The sequence below is a fragment of the Fusarium phalaenopsidis genome (assembly GCF_050370095.1).
Source record: "Fusarium phalaenopsidis strain FUZ10S chromosome Unknown contig_32302, whole genome shotgun sequence".
Taxonomy (NCBI): Eukaryota; Fungi; Ascomycota; class Sordariomycetes; order Hypocreales; family Nectriaceae; genus Fusarium; species Fusarium phalaenopsidis.
Genome location: NW_028145405.1, coordinates 670,554 through 686,383, shown reverse-complemented (window position 1 = coordinate 686,383; position 15,830 = coordinate 670,554). Strand labels below are relative to the sequence as shown.

The 15,830-nt window shown below is 52.6% G+C and overlaps 5 protein-coding genes across 5 annotated transcripts; 2 read left to right on the top strand and 3 right to left on the bottom strand.

Moving 5' to 3' along the window:
• Window positions 1-2,211: 2,211 nt before the first annotated feature.
• On the bottom strand, window positions 2,212-3,289 carry LRP88_07603 (GPR1/FUN34/yaaH family-domain-containing protein; the record flags this gene model as incomplete). Its single annotated transcript, XM_083244125.1, has 5 exons — window positions 2,212-2,364; window positions 2,415-2,599; window positions 2,654-2,880; window positions 2,933-3,022; window positions 3,075-3,289. 5 exons carry the CDS (start codon window positions 3,287-3,289, stop codon window positions 2,212-2,214), a joined length of 870 nt encoding a protein of 289 aa, XP_083098619.1.
• A 2,297-nt stretch (window positions 3,290-5,586) lies between these two features.
• LRP88_07602 (uncharacterized protein) lies at window positions 5,587-6,321 on the top strand (the record flags this gene model as incomplete). Its single annotated transcript, XM_083244124.1, has 3 exons — window positions 5,587-5,942; window positions 6,034-6,111; window positions 6,174-6,321. The coding sequence occupies 3 exons, from the start codon at window positions 5,587-5,589 to the stop codon at window positions 6,319-6,321; spliced, it is 582 nt and encodes a 193-aa protein (XP_083098618.1).
• Window positions 6,322-6,923: 602 nt separating this feature from the next.
• On the bottom strand, window positions 6,924-8,141 carry LRP88_07601 (uncharacterized protein; the record flags this gene model as incomplete). Its single annotated transcript, XM_083244123.1, has 3 exons — window positions 6,924-7,131; window positions 7,179-7,284; window positions 7,430-8,141. 3 exons carry the CDS (start codon window positions 8,139-8,141, stop codon window positions 6,924-6,926), a joined length of 1,026 nt encoding a protein of 341 aa, XP_083098617.1.
• Window positions 8,142-9,268: 1,127 nt separating this feature from the next.
• LRP88_07600 (RNA dependent RNA polymerase-domain-containing protein) lies at window positions 9,269-13,151 on the bottom strand (the record flags this gene model as incomplete). Its single annotated transcript, XM_083244122.1, has 3 exons — window positions 9,269-9,779; window positions 9,831-10,148; window positions 10,198-13,151. 3 exons carry the CDS (start codon window positions 13,149-13,151, stop codon window positions 9,269-9,271), a joined length of 3,783 nt encoding a protein of 1,260 aa, XP_083098616.1.
• Window positions 13,152-14,032: 881 nt separating this feature from the next.
• LRP88_07599 (Alpha/Beta hydrolase protein) lies at window positions 14,033-15,646 on the top strand (the record flags this gene model as incomplete). Its single annotated transcript, XM_083244121.1, has 1 exon — window positions 14,033-15,646. One exon carries the CDS (start codon window positions 14,033-14,035, stop codon window positions 15,644-15,646), a length of 1,614 nt encoding a protein of 537 aa, XP_083098615.1.
• Between the last annotated feature and the right edge of the window lie 184 nt (window positions 15,647-15,830).

Genomic DNA, 15,830 nt, shown 5'->3' with positions numbered 1-15,830 from the left:
AGCGAAATCGTCGAAATTTCTCGCTTCTCGCATTGAAAATCAGTTGACACTGCTGGTGAAGTATTTGTTGACAGCTCCTGTGCAATATCTGCTCGCGGATAGACCAGTTCTGAGGCCAATCCGGTGGCATGTAAGCGACTTTTATCCACGCTCATTGATAGACCACTATGGTGAAATATAATTAGACGCAATTATCTATGCATAGTCAATTTCCATCTCCAGGTTAAGTGTCTACAAATATCACTAACCTCATTACTCTCGAGCCATTCAGGGCAGGTGTTGTGATACGCACTAGGAGATGAATCTAACGGACGTTTCTTTTCATATACAGACAAGAAAATGCGTGTTCATGTCATGTAGAAGCTCAGTCACTCGCTTTTGGATTGCAGCCACGCAAGTTGCTGGATAACAGCACGCGGATTCCCCCCTACCCCTGTCAAGGCGCCGCCAGGACACAGCGTGCAGAACAAGACTACAGTATCACGTTCGCCTACCAGCACTCAAATTATTCCAAACCTCTGAAAGCCTTGAACACCAGTGAAGAGATTTTCCGTCCCCCACGCCGAAGCCCCTTTTCTCTGGTGAGGCCTTCAGTGGGCGGTGGTGTGTTGTGGCCCCCAACACATAATTAAACTAGTACTTCAGCCGAGACCGAATAGATTCAGTGGATGAATATGTGGGCTTTGGGTCTCGTTTTAATATGGGATGAACTTGCTGCTGACGCGGAATTAGTTGAACATGCAGCTAGTGTTATTGCCAGGGATACCAGCACATGATATCAGCCACGTCAGGGGGCAACGAAAAGAATTGAACTCGTATTGTATATCAGGTTGAAAATAATGTGTCGGTATTGCCGTTGTGTCGAAATAAGTAAAGCTCCGTTATTTCCAGTCAAATGTGGTCATGTACGAGGAGTCGGTGATAGATTGTCCGTGAATCACACGGTCGCGCACTCTTATGTCCGAAACAACGCGACACAACGTGATATTCCCGTCAACTGCTTCTCCAACGTTTCAACGGGCTTAGATAAATCTAATAAATCCGGTAGTCTCGATGATCAAAGCTTATCTCCCTGATAAGCATCGCGCAACGGTCCAAGGTGATATTTCCGCGGGACTAAACACGCGTTGAAGCCCTCTTTTTCTCCAACCTTGAACAACCGCGTAGCAAACTGCGGGGGAAACGCGTGTTATTGGTTTCATTGTGGATCTGACATTCGGAGTTATCAAGAGATGTTGGCAGGTTCGCTTATCTCGTGTTGGTAGTAAAGAGGCAAATACGGCGCGCCAGCCAAACCTGAATCTGATGCTTTCTGCGTCACCAGTTTGCTGGCATCTCCCCCGCCTTTTTTGCAAGATCAGGATCCCATGAGAAGAGACAAGATGTTGGGTTGCGGATCCGGGGCAGACGGGGATAGTCCTTGCGCGTCGTGTGCCCAAAGCGGCCAACCCCGATCTCAGGGTTCAGGGGGTTGGCATGTTTTCTCTGTGCGGGGAAGAATGGCCAGTTTGTGCACCATCCAGAACACGAAGCCGGGGATCCGGAGGAGGAGATCTGCAGATGCCCAGCCGCCGTCTGCGCCCGCAGCGTCGAGCATTGAGTGTGGTTGCCTTGAAGGATGGGGTTTGCGCATACAATTCTTCTTGTCCAGTCGTGTTGACATCCAGCCCAGTTGTTTGCCCCCCTTACGTTCTCGAAGCCGTAAGCGATGGGTGCAACCTGCATGCACAAGCTAGCAACACATGGGGGACGGCCTAGACCGCCCAACACGTGTTGCAACGAGGTTAATGCTTGCTGTACAAAGCATCTCTGGCGCATTGGCTCTATGTGCAGCGTGGCTGGTTCAGTCTGTTCGTCCCGTGTGCACATCTCAGTCTCTCACCTCCGCCAGACACGCAATGAAAATTCCACACCAAGAAGAGAATAGTAATTAGAGCAAACACATCTGGGGACGTCCCTGATGCCGACTAGATTTTGTCCGCTGCAAGTAAAAGCTACATTGGTCAATGCCAAGTATCCGATAATCAAATATAGTTCAAACAGAAGCTCGCTAATGCCTCTGTTTCCCCAAGAGGCCCGAGATTCCCAACAACAATAAACCACCCAATCCAACCGTTGACTGGAGCAACGCCTTCGACAACGCCACAAGGAAACAGGCTCTCGTGGAGCCTCCCTTCACCTCCTTTTCGTCTTGTTCAGAGTGTAGTGTAATTAAGCCTGGCGCTCCTTCTCGCTCTTGCCCTTGATGACGGTCGACAGGTCGCCGACGGGGATCTGAATGGGGAAGTCGACGATGGCGAAGAGGACGGCGATGAGGATGTACCAGCCAGCCATGCAGGTGACGAAACCACAAGCACCACCAGCCTGTGACAAGTTAGTTTCTATTCTATCCATTAGAGTAGAGGGGCACGTACAATAGTCAGCTTCTGAGCAAGCTTGGCCTTGCCAGTAAAGTCCTGAGCCAGAGTCCAGAAAGCAGCAGTCAGGAGCATGAAGCAGAACCACAGGCTGAAGAAGATGGCGACGAAGACGAGGTTGGTTCGGAGCGAGCAGATGAGGAAGACAAAGGTCAAGACACCCATGAACAGCAGCCAGAAACCTTGAATCCTGTCAGTACACACTCGATAACAGTTTGATTTCTGCAGAAGCTTACCGAGACTAGCATTGAAGCCCGTGGTGGTGAGGCCCTCGGCGGCAGACTCAGCATCGGCGGGAGCATACGCGGCGTAGGTGCCAAAGGCAGGGATGAGGGTACCGCCATAGGAGAACCAGAAGCCACCGAAGGAGCAGAAGACGCAGGCGGGGAAGCTGTTTCCGAGAACCCACTCGAGGATACCGCCGACGAGCATGAGGAGACCGCCCATGAAGACGTAGACGGCGCTGGTGATGTTGTTAGTATGGTATATAGGAGAGGTGGAGGTGTAAGGCTCACTTGTCGGAAGCACCGCTGCCGCCGGCGCCTCGCCAGCCCATGAGACAGCAGGTCAGGGGAGTGAAGGCGAGAAGGAAGCCAACGAGGGCGCTGTATCTTTGTCAGTGACTTGATGCCATAATGGGAGCTCGATTGGGCGTACATGGGAGTAGGGTTGCCAAAGGTCTGTCGAAGGTTTCCCTTGACCTCGTTCATGGGCGAGAGGTAGAGCTTCTCGAACAGCTCAGGGCTCATCTGGACGCTGGCCGCGGAGCGGAACTGCTTGAGGGCATCCATGCGCTGGGCCTCGGGGTCATAGCTGCCGTTCATGCCGTTGTGCTTCTCGTGGAGCTGCTCGGTGTGCTCGGTGGTGGCCATTGTGGTGATGGTATCCAGAGTGATGGACCTCTCGTGGGTGAGGAAAAGGGACAAGAGAAAAGGGGAGGCGTCAAGAATCGATTTCCTCTTGGACGGGGATGGGTATCTTGATGTTGCTCGAGAAGAAGAAGAAAGAAGTTGATGAAACCAGTCAATGTCGAGACTCAATTCGAGAATGTCGAGGAGGAGGAACGAGGTGAACCCCAGACTTATATCAGGCCATTGGCATCTGCAGAAGAAAAGCCCTTCCAAGGACCAGGTCCCCCAGATTGGCACGGAACAAGGGGCGCCACCCTTTGATCCGGTCCCCCCCATGCATTAACAGGCCAGTCTTACTGACTCTCTGTGTGCTTTTTCCCCAGTTCTCATGGTGGTACCAAGAAAAAGCTAAGCCAGATCTCCACCACTAGGGGAAGAGGAGCCAAGACGATCTCTTGTGTCTCCTCCCCCAAGCGCCGCCTGTCCGTTCAGGCGTACTGTAACCATACAGCTTGCTACAAGGTGGCGCCGCCGGTCCAACCGTAACGAGTCAAGGGCAGCATGTGCCGGCCTGAGTCCAGTGTCTAGGATTCATCAGGGCAACGGACAGGGGGATACAGACTAACGATCTTCTCCATGAAAGGTACGTGCAGACTGTGTGGACCAACGCCTCTTCTTCCTCTGGTTGCGGGGGACGAACACTAGTCAAAAGTTGGAGTCCCCAGGAAATTCCCCACACGATCCCTTCGCCCGACGAGGATTCGACCAAGCAGAGGAGGTTAAACAGCCCTAAAGCCTCACCGTCGTTCTGGATGCGGAGGGGGGGAACAGGTTGCATGGTGGCCCATTGTTGGGGATCTGTCGTATGTGCAGAGAAGGAAAGGCGGAATCCATCCTCCGGCCAACCGAGAGCCTGGTCGTCTACACTACGCGCCGTTGATGGGGCTTTTCTGTGAGGGGATGTACAATGTGGAGGAGACATTCTAGACGTGGAGGAAGCCAAGAGAGAAGGACGCTTGCTTGGTGAAGCAGCTGACCTCGAAGCATGACCCCTTCAACAGCTCTAGATCAAAGGGGGGTCGCATCTGGGGAAGAGGATCTCCAGAAGACAAGACCAACCCCATGTTTTCTTGGGTCGTTGATCGGGGCCCCGGACTGATGCCAATTCCCCGGGCTTTTGATGTGGACATGGTGTTCCGTGGTCATGGTTGGCTCTCAACCAGAAGCAAACCTTCGGATCCGCATCTCGTTTTGTGGATATACATACACATTGAGAATCTCCTCGTGTGTGTACTACGTACGACGTGGCAGAGCTTCACTCTCTTGGAAAGATGTGCGTTGATGGGTCGATCATGGCGCGTGCCGGTTGCAGATTGATATGGGTAGCATTTGCGTGTACAGCCTCTCCAAATGGCTTGGAGCTTCTTCAATACGCCCGCCTGTAAATGAGATGCCAAGCCAAGACTGCACTTTACGTACTGGAAATACGCCTTCTCCAAATTCTCGACGGCCCGTTTTAGCACAAGCATGCCAGGGTATGTTTTGTTTTTCCTTCAGCCCTTCAAGGCCTTGACAGTATTAATACGAGAATTCGAAAGTTGTTAGCGTCCTCTATTCAAGAAACAAGTCTGCTTCCCATTCTGGAATCCCCATGACTTCACAATGAAGATCATGACCATCTTTCAACAACATCCTCAACTCCGTTTTCCCCATGCTTCTTGACCTCCCCTGCAAAACAGCCTAATGCACCAAGTGAGATGAGGGGAAAAAAAGAACCACCGTGCATTAGCTTGCGGCTCCGAAGCACCCGCTAGTATCCGCCAAAACGCGGCTCCGCCTTTTAGCACTGCAACCGGGGGGAATGCATGCATGAGAGTAGAACCAATGAGGTGCTTGCTCGGTACTTGCTTCTCCAAGGCCGGAGTAAAGAAGGACCGAGTCTCATCAAGGGTCTGGTCGAGCCGTCATGGATATTCGAGATGAGCATGTTCACCATGGGAACTCGATCAGAAGATGAACGGTTTAATCGCAATTTAACGCTCTCATCGTAATTACAATTTTTAAATGACTTGTTATTCACTTGAAGTTGAAAGAAACAACTAGGAAATCGGCTTATTGTCCGTTCCTGACGTTGCTGTTTCTGGGCCTGACTTACACGTCGATGTTGTCATGATGAGTAGACGACTCTATCGAAGACGTCACGAACAGAAGCAGTAGAAAACCTTTGAATATTCAGTCATGTCTAATTCTTGTTCTATCTGCTAAATCTCACAGTTCTAACAGTTCTAATAATTACTATAATCTCACCTATCTACATCATGAAGCAGGTCTTTGGCGCAAGCCAGCAACGTTCCGCCGCCGTCCCCATCGGCGCAGGAGTAGCCCTCCTCGGCGCCGGCATCTACTACAAGTCCAGGAGCAAGCCCCAGGTCAGCGAGGAGCAGGCGCGCAGGGACCGAGCCCAGGCCAAGAGGGACGAGGGCCTCTCGGGCGCCGGCGTCGGGGGTAACGCCGTAACTGGCGGCCACGAGCTGAGCCACGTCAACCCCCAGAGGAGTGAAGGGTCTACCGCGCCCCTGGAGAAGCTTCCCAGCGGGGGAGTAGGCGGGGGCGTCGGCGCCGGAGGTGCAAACGTCCGCTCCATCGAGATGACGGCTAAGCAGCGCGGGGGCACGTCGCCGAGCGGTGCATCCGGCAGTGCCATCCTGGGCAGCATATTTGGCACGGGGGCGACTGCAGAGTCGGGCACCGGGGACGAGACCAAGGACACGCGGGTGGCGAGCAACTATGACGGGACGCCCACGAGGAGGAACGCGACGCACCACGATCAGCACCAGCCTCGAGTGCCCAAGTCCGGCAACGCCGCCGGCAGTCAGGGGCACGACGATGGTGGTCAAGACGGCAGAAGCGGCCAGAGCTTGTCGCAGACTTTGCAGGGTGCCTTTGGTCAAGGAGGGAAGAGAGCTGCTGAGCCGGATGATCAGAACGCTGACTTTCACAACACCAAGATTGCGAGCAACCACGCTGAGACGCCAACCAAGAGGGCAGCCTAGGGGGGTGAGGTATCGATGCCTTGATGCCTTGTACGAGACACAAAAAGCCCGTAAAAGCAAACAAGATTGAACAGAGAGTTATCCAAAGCTGTTAATCTCCTCTTGTCCAAGGGTGCCCGAGATTGGACGCGCCTCGAGTGAAACAGCACCGCGCGTGAAGCTAAAGCACTTTGTTGAGTTCTGTGCTCTCGGCCTTACTGGACAGAGCAATCCTCAGCTCAGCAGGACGGAGATCAATCTCCCCTTGGGACGCCATAGTGTGTTGAGCTGAAGCTGACGGGGGAGAAAATCCTCCTAGCAACTTCCTTCCCACGAGTAGTGTTGCATTCCCAGGTTTTGCTAGATCTGATCCGTGCATTACCCCCTTGAATCCGAGATTCAGAGAGACTTGAAAGGAGATCCAAGATGTGCTGACAAGAGATTCGACTGTGATATGTCAGTTGGTTCCTCGAGCCAATCGACTCTCTGCTCAGCTTGGCCCTCCATGTCTCCGGCCACTACCCCAGAATCTCTCCCCCCTCCCCCTTGTCCAACATGCAAGATCTGCGTGTTCGGTCAACCCCCGGATTTTGTGACAGTTCTTTTCTCCGCTTAGTGTTTGATCAAACCTGCTGCAGCTCTCGCCTCGTCAACCACCATTTCCCCGGATACTTTTGCTCCACGCTCTGCGGGTACGTCCAGAAGACCAAGATGGCGGCCGTCTTGTTCAGGGCCCGTTGCACCAGCGACTGGTTCGGCCGGTGGCGCCGCCAGAGCTTGTACTCGGACATAAGGATTGCGTTGCCAAGGACGTTGACGACGCGGAACATGCTGTTCACAGGTTGGTACTTCTTCACAAGTTCCCAGCTTTGACTTACATGTTGCTGACGACAAAAAAGATGGTTGCGACGTCAGCTGGACACGGTCTCCCTGGTCTGTTCTGAGCACTCCCGAGTATCGTGAGCAGGGGAGGAATCCAGAGTCCTAGGATTCCAAGCTCTAGTATCAAGGTCCAGTGGTACGTCCTCAGCTCTACGTTTCTCAACAGCGTCAGGCAGAATACCCAAGACGCCATAAAGAAATTGACCTACTCCCGTCAGCACAACCTCTTGAAACAGAAGAAACCTACTTACAATCGTAGGCGCCAGAACCATCTTCTCCTTGTTATAAAAGCCCCAACACAGCGCCGACCCTATGATCGTAACGAAACCCTGCGCAATCCCCACGAGGAAAAAGTAAAAGAGCATCCAGTGAAACCTCCTGTAGCACACGCGGTGAAACTCTGGCTCGTTCCACGCCGCCCCGGATGTGACGGGATACCCGCAGTACCGGCACACCCAGACGCTCGCCCACGTCCCGAGGGTGTACCTGCGTCCGACCATGAAGCCTCCCCTCGCAGCGACGCAGTCGAGGCACTCGCTGGCCAAGGGATACCGGGCGTCCGACTCGTCGGCCCGGATGAGCGTATCCCTCAGAGGGTCGTAGCAGAGGCACCGGTAGCAAGTCGACAGGAGCTCAAACTTGATGCCCGGAAACACCTCGCGGATGACGGGCTTACTGATGCGGCCTCGGAGGGCTCGGCATGTCCGTCGCAGGGACTCAACCTGTCCAAAGGTAAGGTGTTCCATTATCATCATATGGAGCTCCGTCGGGAGCTTGATGAGGCCGTTGTTGGCATTGGCGACTGTCCACCGATGTGACAGATCCTCAGTTGCTGTGTGTCCAACCGCCCTCTTCTCGGGTTTTGTTGAGTCCGACCTCAACGCAGCCTCATCGTCGATGAGCACCGCGTCCCCAAATAACTGTTGACGTATTCGATGTATTGTCCTAAAAGACGGCATTGTTGATAATTCAAAACCTCGGTAGTTGTCCATGATTGCAAAAACAAAGTTAAAGAGACCAAGCGGTCGTTATATCAAGAGCAGACACTCTCTTGGCCTTGGCTCACGGGGCCTCATCTTTTGACCTTGTATACCCCAACCAACAAATCATACGAGCTCCTGTTGAGGCTCGCAAAAAAATAAAAAATAAAAAAAGGAATTGAACCTCGGGATGACGAAATGCGTTCCAGGTACACGGAAATGGCAAAATGTCTGCTCAAACATCCAACGCAGGCACAGTCAGACGACCTTTATCCAATGGGGACATGTCAAAGTGGTGTTGGAATTCGCTGGCAGGACCCATCTTTCCCAGGCCATGTAGCGCTGATGGGAAGCTTATTACTTCTAAAGAGAATTGCCAAGAAGCATGTGCAAGTAGAGGCTGAAACGACTTCACGTGGGAAAACAATGGGCGGTCAAATTGGGCGCGGGCTTGGACCTGCGAAAGATACGAACGAGGTAAAATCCCCGACGGAGAGTTGACCAAAAGGGGTTGCTCAATGCGCTTCTAGACCTAGACCCAATCGCCACGCGGCTCCCAGGCTGACTCGCTGACATGTAGGGTAAGGCTGACTGCTTGATTCAGGACCCTGAATATTGTAAAGGGAATAAAAGAGGATGATGCATCTGCATTGTAAGCCTTCGGTCCGAATATGTTGTTGCTGTTGTTAAAGACGCTGTGATGGAGTCGTTGTAAAGGGGGAGATTGGAAATGTCGTTACCTAGGCACCTGACTGAATCACTCACTTACAAACACCGTGACCAGCCACTTGCAACTTACGATGATTCGTAACATGACATTTTAAGAAAACGAGATAAGGATATTAATATGGATACGATTTTCCCTCTGCACGAGGCCAATCAGGCAATTTTACTTTGCCTTCAGCCCTACGAATAAGCATAATTCCGTCACCTGTTCATGTACTGATCTCTGCTAAAGGCATTGCCTTGACAACCTGAATTCACATGTCAACTTCTACCTGACAGGGTAACAAGACTCTTCCAGAAGCTGCATCCTTGCTTGTCCAAACTCCGATAGATAGAACATTCCCACTGTAAAATCATCGCTCTCCCATGAATAGTCTCAATCATCGCAGCGGAAGCGTCATCCGCTTACCGCCTCGTCCACCCCGTCCAACACCGACAAATCCCCCTCCGGAGCTAGCATCCATCTTGCTGGCTAGATTGTTCAGTTCCTTAAGAAGACAACACGCCGCCACCACGCGGAAACTCTGCAGCTGCCCAGTCCCGTGATACACAAACGGAGCATCTTCCTTTTTGATACAAGCAACGGCGACGCACGCCCAGCAAAGCTCCACCACGTCCTCTCTCCACCGGTTCGGAGCCGCGGCAGACGCCTCGGTAGCCGTGCTCAGGGTCTCGGCATCGTTACCAACGCCACGGTCGCGGATTTGCTTGACGATGAACGTCATGATGCGGTCGATTTCCTCCTTTAGCTTGATGGATGAGTCGCGTTGCCGTCGCGTCTGGCCACCTCTCTTGTTCAGGATGAATCCGCAAAAGACTTCAACCTCGGACAGACATGAGCGCGCATTCTCTGAAAAGCGCCACATGGTGTCAGAAATAGTCGACTCATAACTGGCGAGTCAGTCAGTATGGTTCATTTCCAGGCGCGTACTCACAACTTACACGTTGCGAATCTTCCAAGCCTCCTCAGTCCTGCGTTTCCAATCGATATCGAGCTTGAACTTGACAATCTCGTTCTCGACAATGGTCAGTAGCTGATCCCAAACCGATGGCCCACCCGTTTCAATCTTGCGATGAATATTCTCATGCCAGATTTTATTCTCATCAACGCTCCGGTATAGATGGCCGAGGATCTTTGTCGACTTGTAGTACTTTGGCTTCGCTCGAGCCATCATGTCATCCTCGTCGTACTCCTCAGGGTCTCCAATATGATCAATCTGGCCGAGGTCATAGAGCTTCAGTGGTGGCGCCACCGCCAGACTGGTGTCCTAGTTAGCAGGTGTGCCAATTGCTTCAACACTGCACTTACAAATCGGGCCGAAAGCGTGGTGGCTTTGGCAACTTCTTGACATCCACTGGGATACCCGTTTTTGAGAAATCGACAGCCGTGGAATGCATCTCTGCTAGTGAAACACACTCAGGATGAAGCGTTCCCAAGTCGTGAGAGTCGGCCAACATGACATGGCGTGTTGCAATCATGCCCAAGATGTCGGTTCTCATGAAATTGATGAAGAAATCGGCAATGTCCTTTGGAGTTACTGTGCGATCCAGTGGCTTAGGCGTGACTCGTGGATAGTCGGCTGGAGCAAAGACCTTCTCCGGCATGGCCCGTTCATCCCAGATGATATTGTACAAATCTCCATCGAGGTCGCCTCCGCTCAGTTGACTCGGTAGGTCGCGATCGCCCTTCTGACTGAAAACAATACAGTTTTGGAGGTTCGTGAGGGGATGCCCTTTGGGAGGCGTCACCATCTGGACGACTTGGATATCTCCTGGGTGTAGAGCTGGCGAGCGAGTGACCAAGATGATCCCATCCTCAAGCGTAGCGTTAATACGCCTGCCATTCTCCACACCATACGTCTTGTCGTAAGTGACATAGACTTGGCGCTCCTTGAGGAAACCCGTCTCATCCATGACACCAAAGAGAGTCACGCCCTTCTCAACCGGAATACGGGCCTTGTGCTTGAGAAGTCTCAGCTCCCGTAGGACGACATGCTCAACAGCCGATCTGAGAAACTTGTCCCTGCGGTAATCGATGCCCATCCTGTCCAGCTGTTTCACAAGCTTGGGAAGGCCCATGTTGACGCCAACCGTCTGGTATTCCAGGAATGTACTGGTGTTGTGCGCGCTCGCTGTGACGCCACGCAGCACGTTGAGCGCCTTGTTCTGCAAGTCAACGAACCAATCATTCTGGGTCCCCATGTCTTCTAGAATTTTGATCATTTGACGATTCAAGACAAGCCGCAGGGGTTTCGACGATGTATCACAGATTCCAAGCTCCGCCAGGTCGTTGCTTGGAAACTTCATCATCGATTCCTTTCGAATACAGAACGTCTTGCCCTCAAGCCTGGTGTCCAGCGAGAGCATCCCCTTGCAGCCGCCCCAGCGGATTTGAAGACAGGTTGGTGTGGCAGAGCGCATGGGAAGATACATCCAAACATCTTCCAGAGCGTCCTGGGAAATTGTCCCAACGCCGTCACTGAACACTCGTAAGCCATCGGCGGTCTTGATGTCTGGGATTTGTCGAGTCGTGATGCTGTTTTCGAAGAGCGGCACTGCGTATGGGGTCTCCGAGAACGCCTGGCCAATTCGTGCCGCGCACTTGGCTGGGACTCGAATATCCTGGAAGTCTCCTAGAGCCTCCAAAATCACAGAGATGGTCTGGCTCTGGTAGTTTCCATCGACAAAAGGAGACGCGAACCAAGCCGAGTGGGAACGCAACGATGAATGGGAGAACCCGAGAAAGGTATACTTCCTCCCGACAATGTCGATACCATCATTCATGACTTTTCGGTACCGACTGAAAGTGTCCTCGTTGTCGATGCGGGGGTTAAAATTCAAATCCTGACCATCCTCCTCGCAGAATATGACCCGTAGAAACGAGTCATTGTTTTCCGGAAACATTCTCAGCACTCTGTTCTTGCTCTCAGCATCGGGGCCGTGGAGAAGCACTCGTGTGGGCGTGACTAAAGCCTTGAGGACCCAAACCTGGTGATCTGGTAGTTTAGATCCGTAGATTCTGTCTCTCTGAGGATTCTCCTCCCGATACCCGTACTCTGCTTCCATGATCTCTGTCATGATGCTCACCACATCCAGCTCTGAAGGGTCGGTACCAGGACAAGGGTAAGGGATTCGTTGGAACAGCGTCTCCATCGCATCAGTCGTAACAGGAGTGGCAACCTTCTTCTCCTTGGCGTCGATTGCAACCTGTTCTAGAATATCGCAAAGCTGTATTCCACTAGAGGGGTTGATGTAGTTGTTCCATACGAGAGCCTGGACCTGGAACAAGATGGGGAACGGCACAAGTCCAGTTGAGAGAAGGCGCTTGGCCCTTTCGATCAGCTGATGTCTTCCTCGCACCGCGTCGATGCTCGCGTCTTCCATATAGCTCCATTGAACTGATGGAAGTTCATGGTTGGTGACGGCCAGGATGTCTCGTGATTTGATCAAGCGCAAAATGTTGTCAAAGTCGCCCGCATGCATCAAATAGACGCGATAGACGAGACAACTTGACGAGTACGCATGAAACAAGCCCCAATCGTTCATCTCCTGAGCTCGCTTCCACTTGACGTTCTTGTTGTCTGGTGCACTATGGGGGCGGTAGATACGAGGTGGTTCCTGTAGAACCAACGTGAATGAATTGTCACTGCGGCTGGCGATGAGATCCTGGATCGAGTCATTGTGAAAATCCAAGCGAGCACCAAAATCCACTTCGATAGTGAGCCACTGTGGTGTGAACTTGCCCTCGGTGAGACTGGGCAAGGTTAAGGCTGCCTGTTCAACAAAGGTGAGTGTCTTTGCAGGACCACGAAATGCATTGCCGCCGCAGCTGAGACCTGCAACCCAGAAGGCTTGTGTAGGTGCTTTCGGATCCCTCGCAGTCGACCGTGCTTTCTGTTCGCTATCATGTTTAAGGTGCGCGATAACATGCTTGTCAATAGGCCGAGTGCTCTTTTCCACATACACGGCGGTTTTGAGGATGTAGAGGCGGGCAATAGCGCGCGGCTTGATCCTTGGACGCAGTGGATTTCCTGGGGGCTCGTTCTCTTTTTGCTGATCTGCCTCGGCCATGTACTTACCATGCTTGTTCAAGAACTTCTGGCCGTCTGTGGCGCGGAGAAACTTGATCCAGCCTAGAGGTCTTCGTTTGGCTTTGTCGCATGTCCAGTCTGAGATGTTCAGGGCCGTCATAAAAGGAGTCAACTCCCGCTTGAAGCTCTCTTCTGACAAGTCCTGTGGGACACTTTTGCAGAAAAGTTCCATCTTGGCTGCTGAGGTTTTGAGCACGAAGCGCTCAGCTATGTGATGGTACTTTTAATGGTCTGACCACTCTGCCAAGTTGAAGAGTCACGTTGAATAGAGTCGTCAGGCCCCGATACTTGTAGGTCAAGAAGACCAGATCCCGCTCGAGGGCATCAAGTTGGGTGCATTTTCTGTATTTGGGTCAGTGCAGAGCTCTGCTTTTGACTGCGATAGCTTGCTCACTACAGCTTCTCTTCCAAAACGCTAAGCAGCAGAAATGACCCCTCTTCCACGTCAGCTGAGGCGGCACCTTGCAGACTGTGACGCCGCAAGACAGAAACAGATTGGGCGAGCGGGAAGCTTCATGCGGGAGGCCGACCGCGACGAGAGCCTGACATGTGCCGAATTAACACGGGAGGGAGATGAGAGGAGGAACCAGTAGAGAACAGGAGGTGTTGAAAGGGGAAAGCTCCAGAGAATGACAAAAATCAACTTCTCCCCTCTATCAACAGTAGACCACAATCTGTCACTGTCAAGACAGATGCATCTCCGCATGCACCCGTACTGCACGTACCTTCCAACGGCCCATTTGCAGGGGCCCTCGATCGGTATTTCGGTCAGCGGCCAAGGGTCCCTCTGTAGACCCCTGCAATTCTCGGTGAGTCTCGGTGGGCTCGGTGAGCTGCGGGGTAAACGTTTACACATTCCGCATCGACCACATCCCGATTCATTTGCCGAAGCCGAATCGCGTCGTTGCCGACGATACTCCACCTGCCGTCATGTAAATCACTCTTCCGGAGGCGCTGAAGGCGCTGTTATATGTATCGCGAATTCCCTTCCTCGGGCATTGACATCCTAGACCACGCTCCTTACCACTTCCCGCACCATCAAACCTAGCCACCATGTCGACGCCTGGTATGCTCTACGTTACCATGCAGCCCAAGCCGGGGCTGTCTCTGGATCAATTCCACGAGTGGTATAATAACGAGCACGGACCGACCCGCCTCCGTCTCCCCCAGATCTTCTCCAACGGTCTCCGATACAAGGCGACCGACGGCTTGGAGCCAACCTTTCTCGCCGCATACGACGTGACGTCAATGTCGCACCTCGAGACCGAGACCTACTTGACGTTGCGCGCGAACCGTTCCCCCAGAGAGGCCGAGACAATTGGTCAGGTGGATGTGAAGCGATACTTTTTTGATCTGGTGCATACCAAGGAGTCGCCGGACTTTGTCCCCCTCGAAAAGCTGTCTGATAAAGAGGCAGAGGGTATACAGACAACCGCCGTCGATATTCAGCTGAAAGACGTTGAAGAAGCTGGTGAACAATACGAAAAGTGGGTCATTGAGGAGCACATCGAGATGCTAGCCAAGGTCCCGGGTTGGTTGCGCTCGCGCATCTTCAAGACGTCTTATCTCGAGGGGGAGGGCAAGACGAGCTACTATGCGCTACACGACTATGCCAAGGTGAACGGCCAGGGTGGGAAGGAACACAAGGCGTCGATGGACACTCCCTGGCGCACTGAAGTCTTTGACAAGTATGTCGCTTCCAAGGGCCGCCGGACTTACTCGCTCTTCTACGTCTTTGGTCCGGCTCCCCGAGAGTTGTCTTCGCTTTCGAAGCTTCCTTCAACAGCTGCATTTATCTCTTCCGACTCCAAGACCAAGACAACACCTGGCCCCAATGCTGTTGTTGAGTCTTACATTACTACTTCTGACTCCCTCACTATTCCTTATCGACTAGAGGGAAACCCGGATCCCCATGCTCCAACAGTCGCTTTCAGCAACTCCCTGCTGACATCTCTGCACATGTGGGATCCCTTCATTGAGATTCTCAAGCGTGAGAGACCCGATCTTCGCATCCTGCGATATGATACCCGTGGTCGACATTCAGTACCTCAGCCTCCTGTTGCTGCCACCCTGGATAACCTGGCCGACGATCTTCTCACGGTGCTCGATGCCCTGCGCATCACCAAGCTTGACATCCTCATTGGAGTTTCCATGGGCGGAGCCACGACGCTCAACTTTGCCATCAAATACCCCGAGCGTGTTGGAAAGTTTGTCGCCTGTGACTTCAACACCACCTCAAGCCCCGCAAACACTCAAGCTTGGAAGGATCGCACAGCGATTGCCGAAGAGGACAATGGCAAGGGAATCAACAAGCTTGCCGGGCAGACCGTTTCACGATGGTTCCATCCTGCGACCGTGGAGAATAAGACCGAGACTGTCAAGTGGATGACAGACCTCGTGGCCACCAACAGCGTCGAGGGCTTCAAGTACAGCTGCACTGCGCTCTGGGACTACGATCTGAAGCCTAAGATGGGAGGCTGCAAGGTGCCTGGGTTGTTCGTCGTGGGCGAAGGTGACGCTAATGGTGCCTTAGTCAAGGCGATGGATGGGTTCAAGGGGTTGCTTGGTGATAAGGGAGCCAAACTCAACATTGTCCCCCAAACGGGCCATCTCCCCATGAGCGAAGATCCACAGGCCTTCTGGGAAGCCGTTAGAGAATTCCTGTAGATATTACATAGAGTTTCAAAAGAAATTAGAATGGGTTTCCCTCCGATACTTACGCGTGAACTTTCCTGTTCAACAGTTCAGACAATGCTGCCTCGTTATTAGTAGGCCTCTATCTAAACCTTCAAAGATTAAGAATAGATTGAATTATGTCTACCCAAAATTAGGACTAAGTGTTAGACAGAAC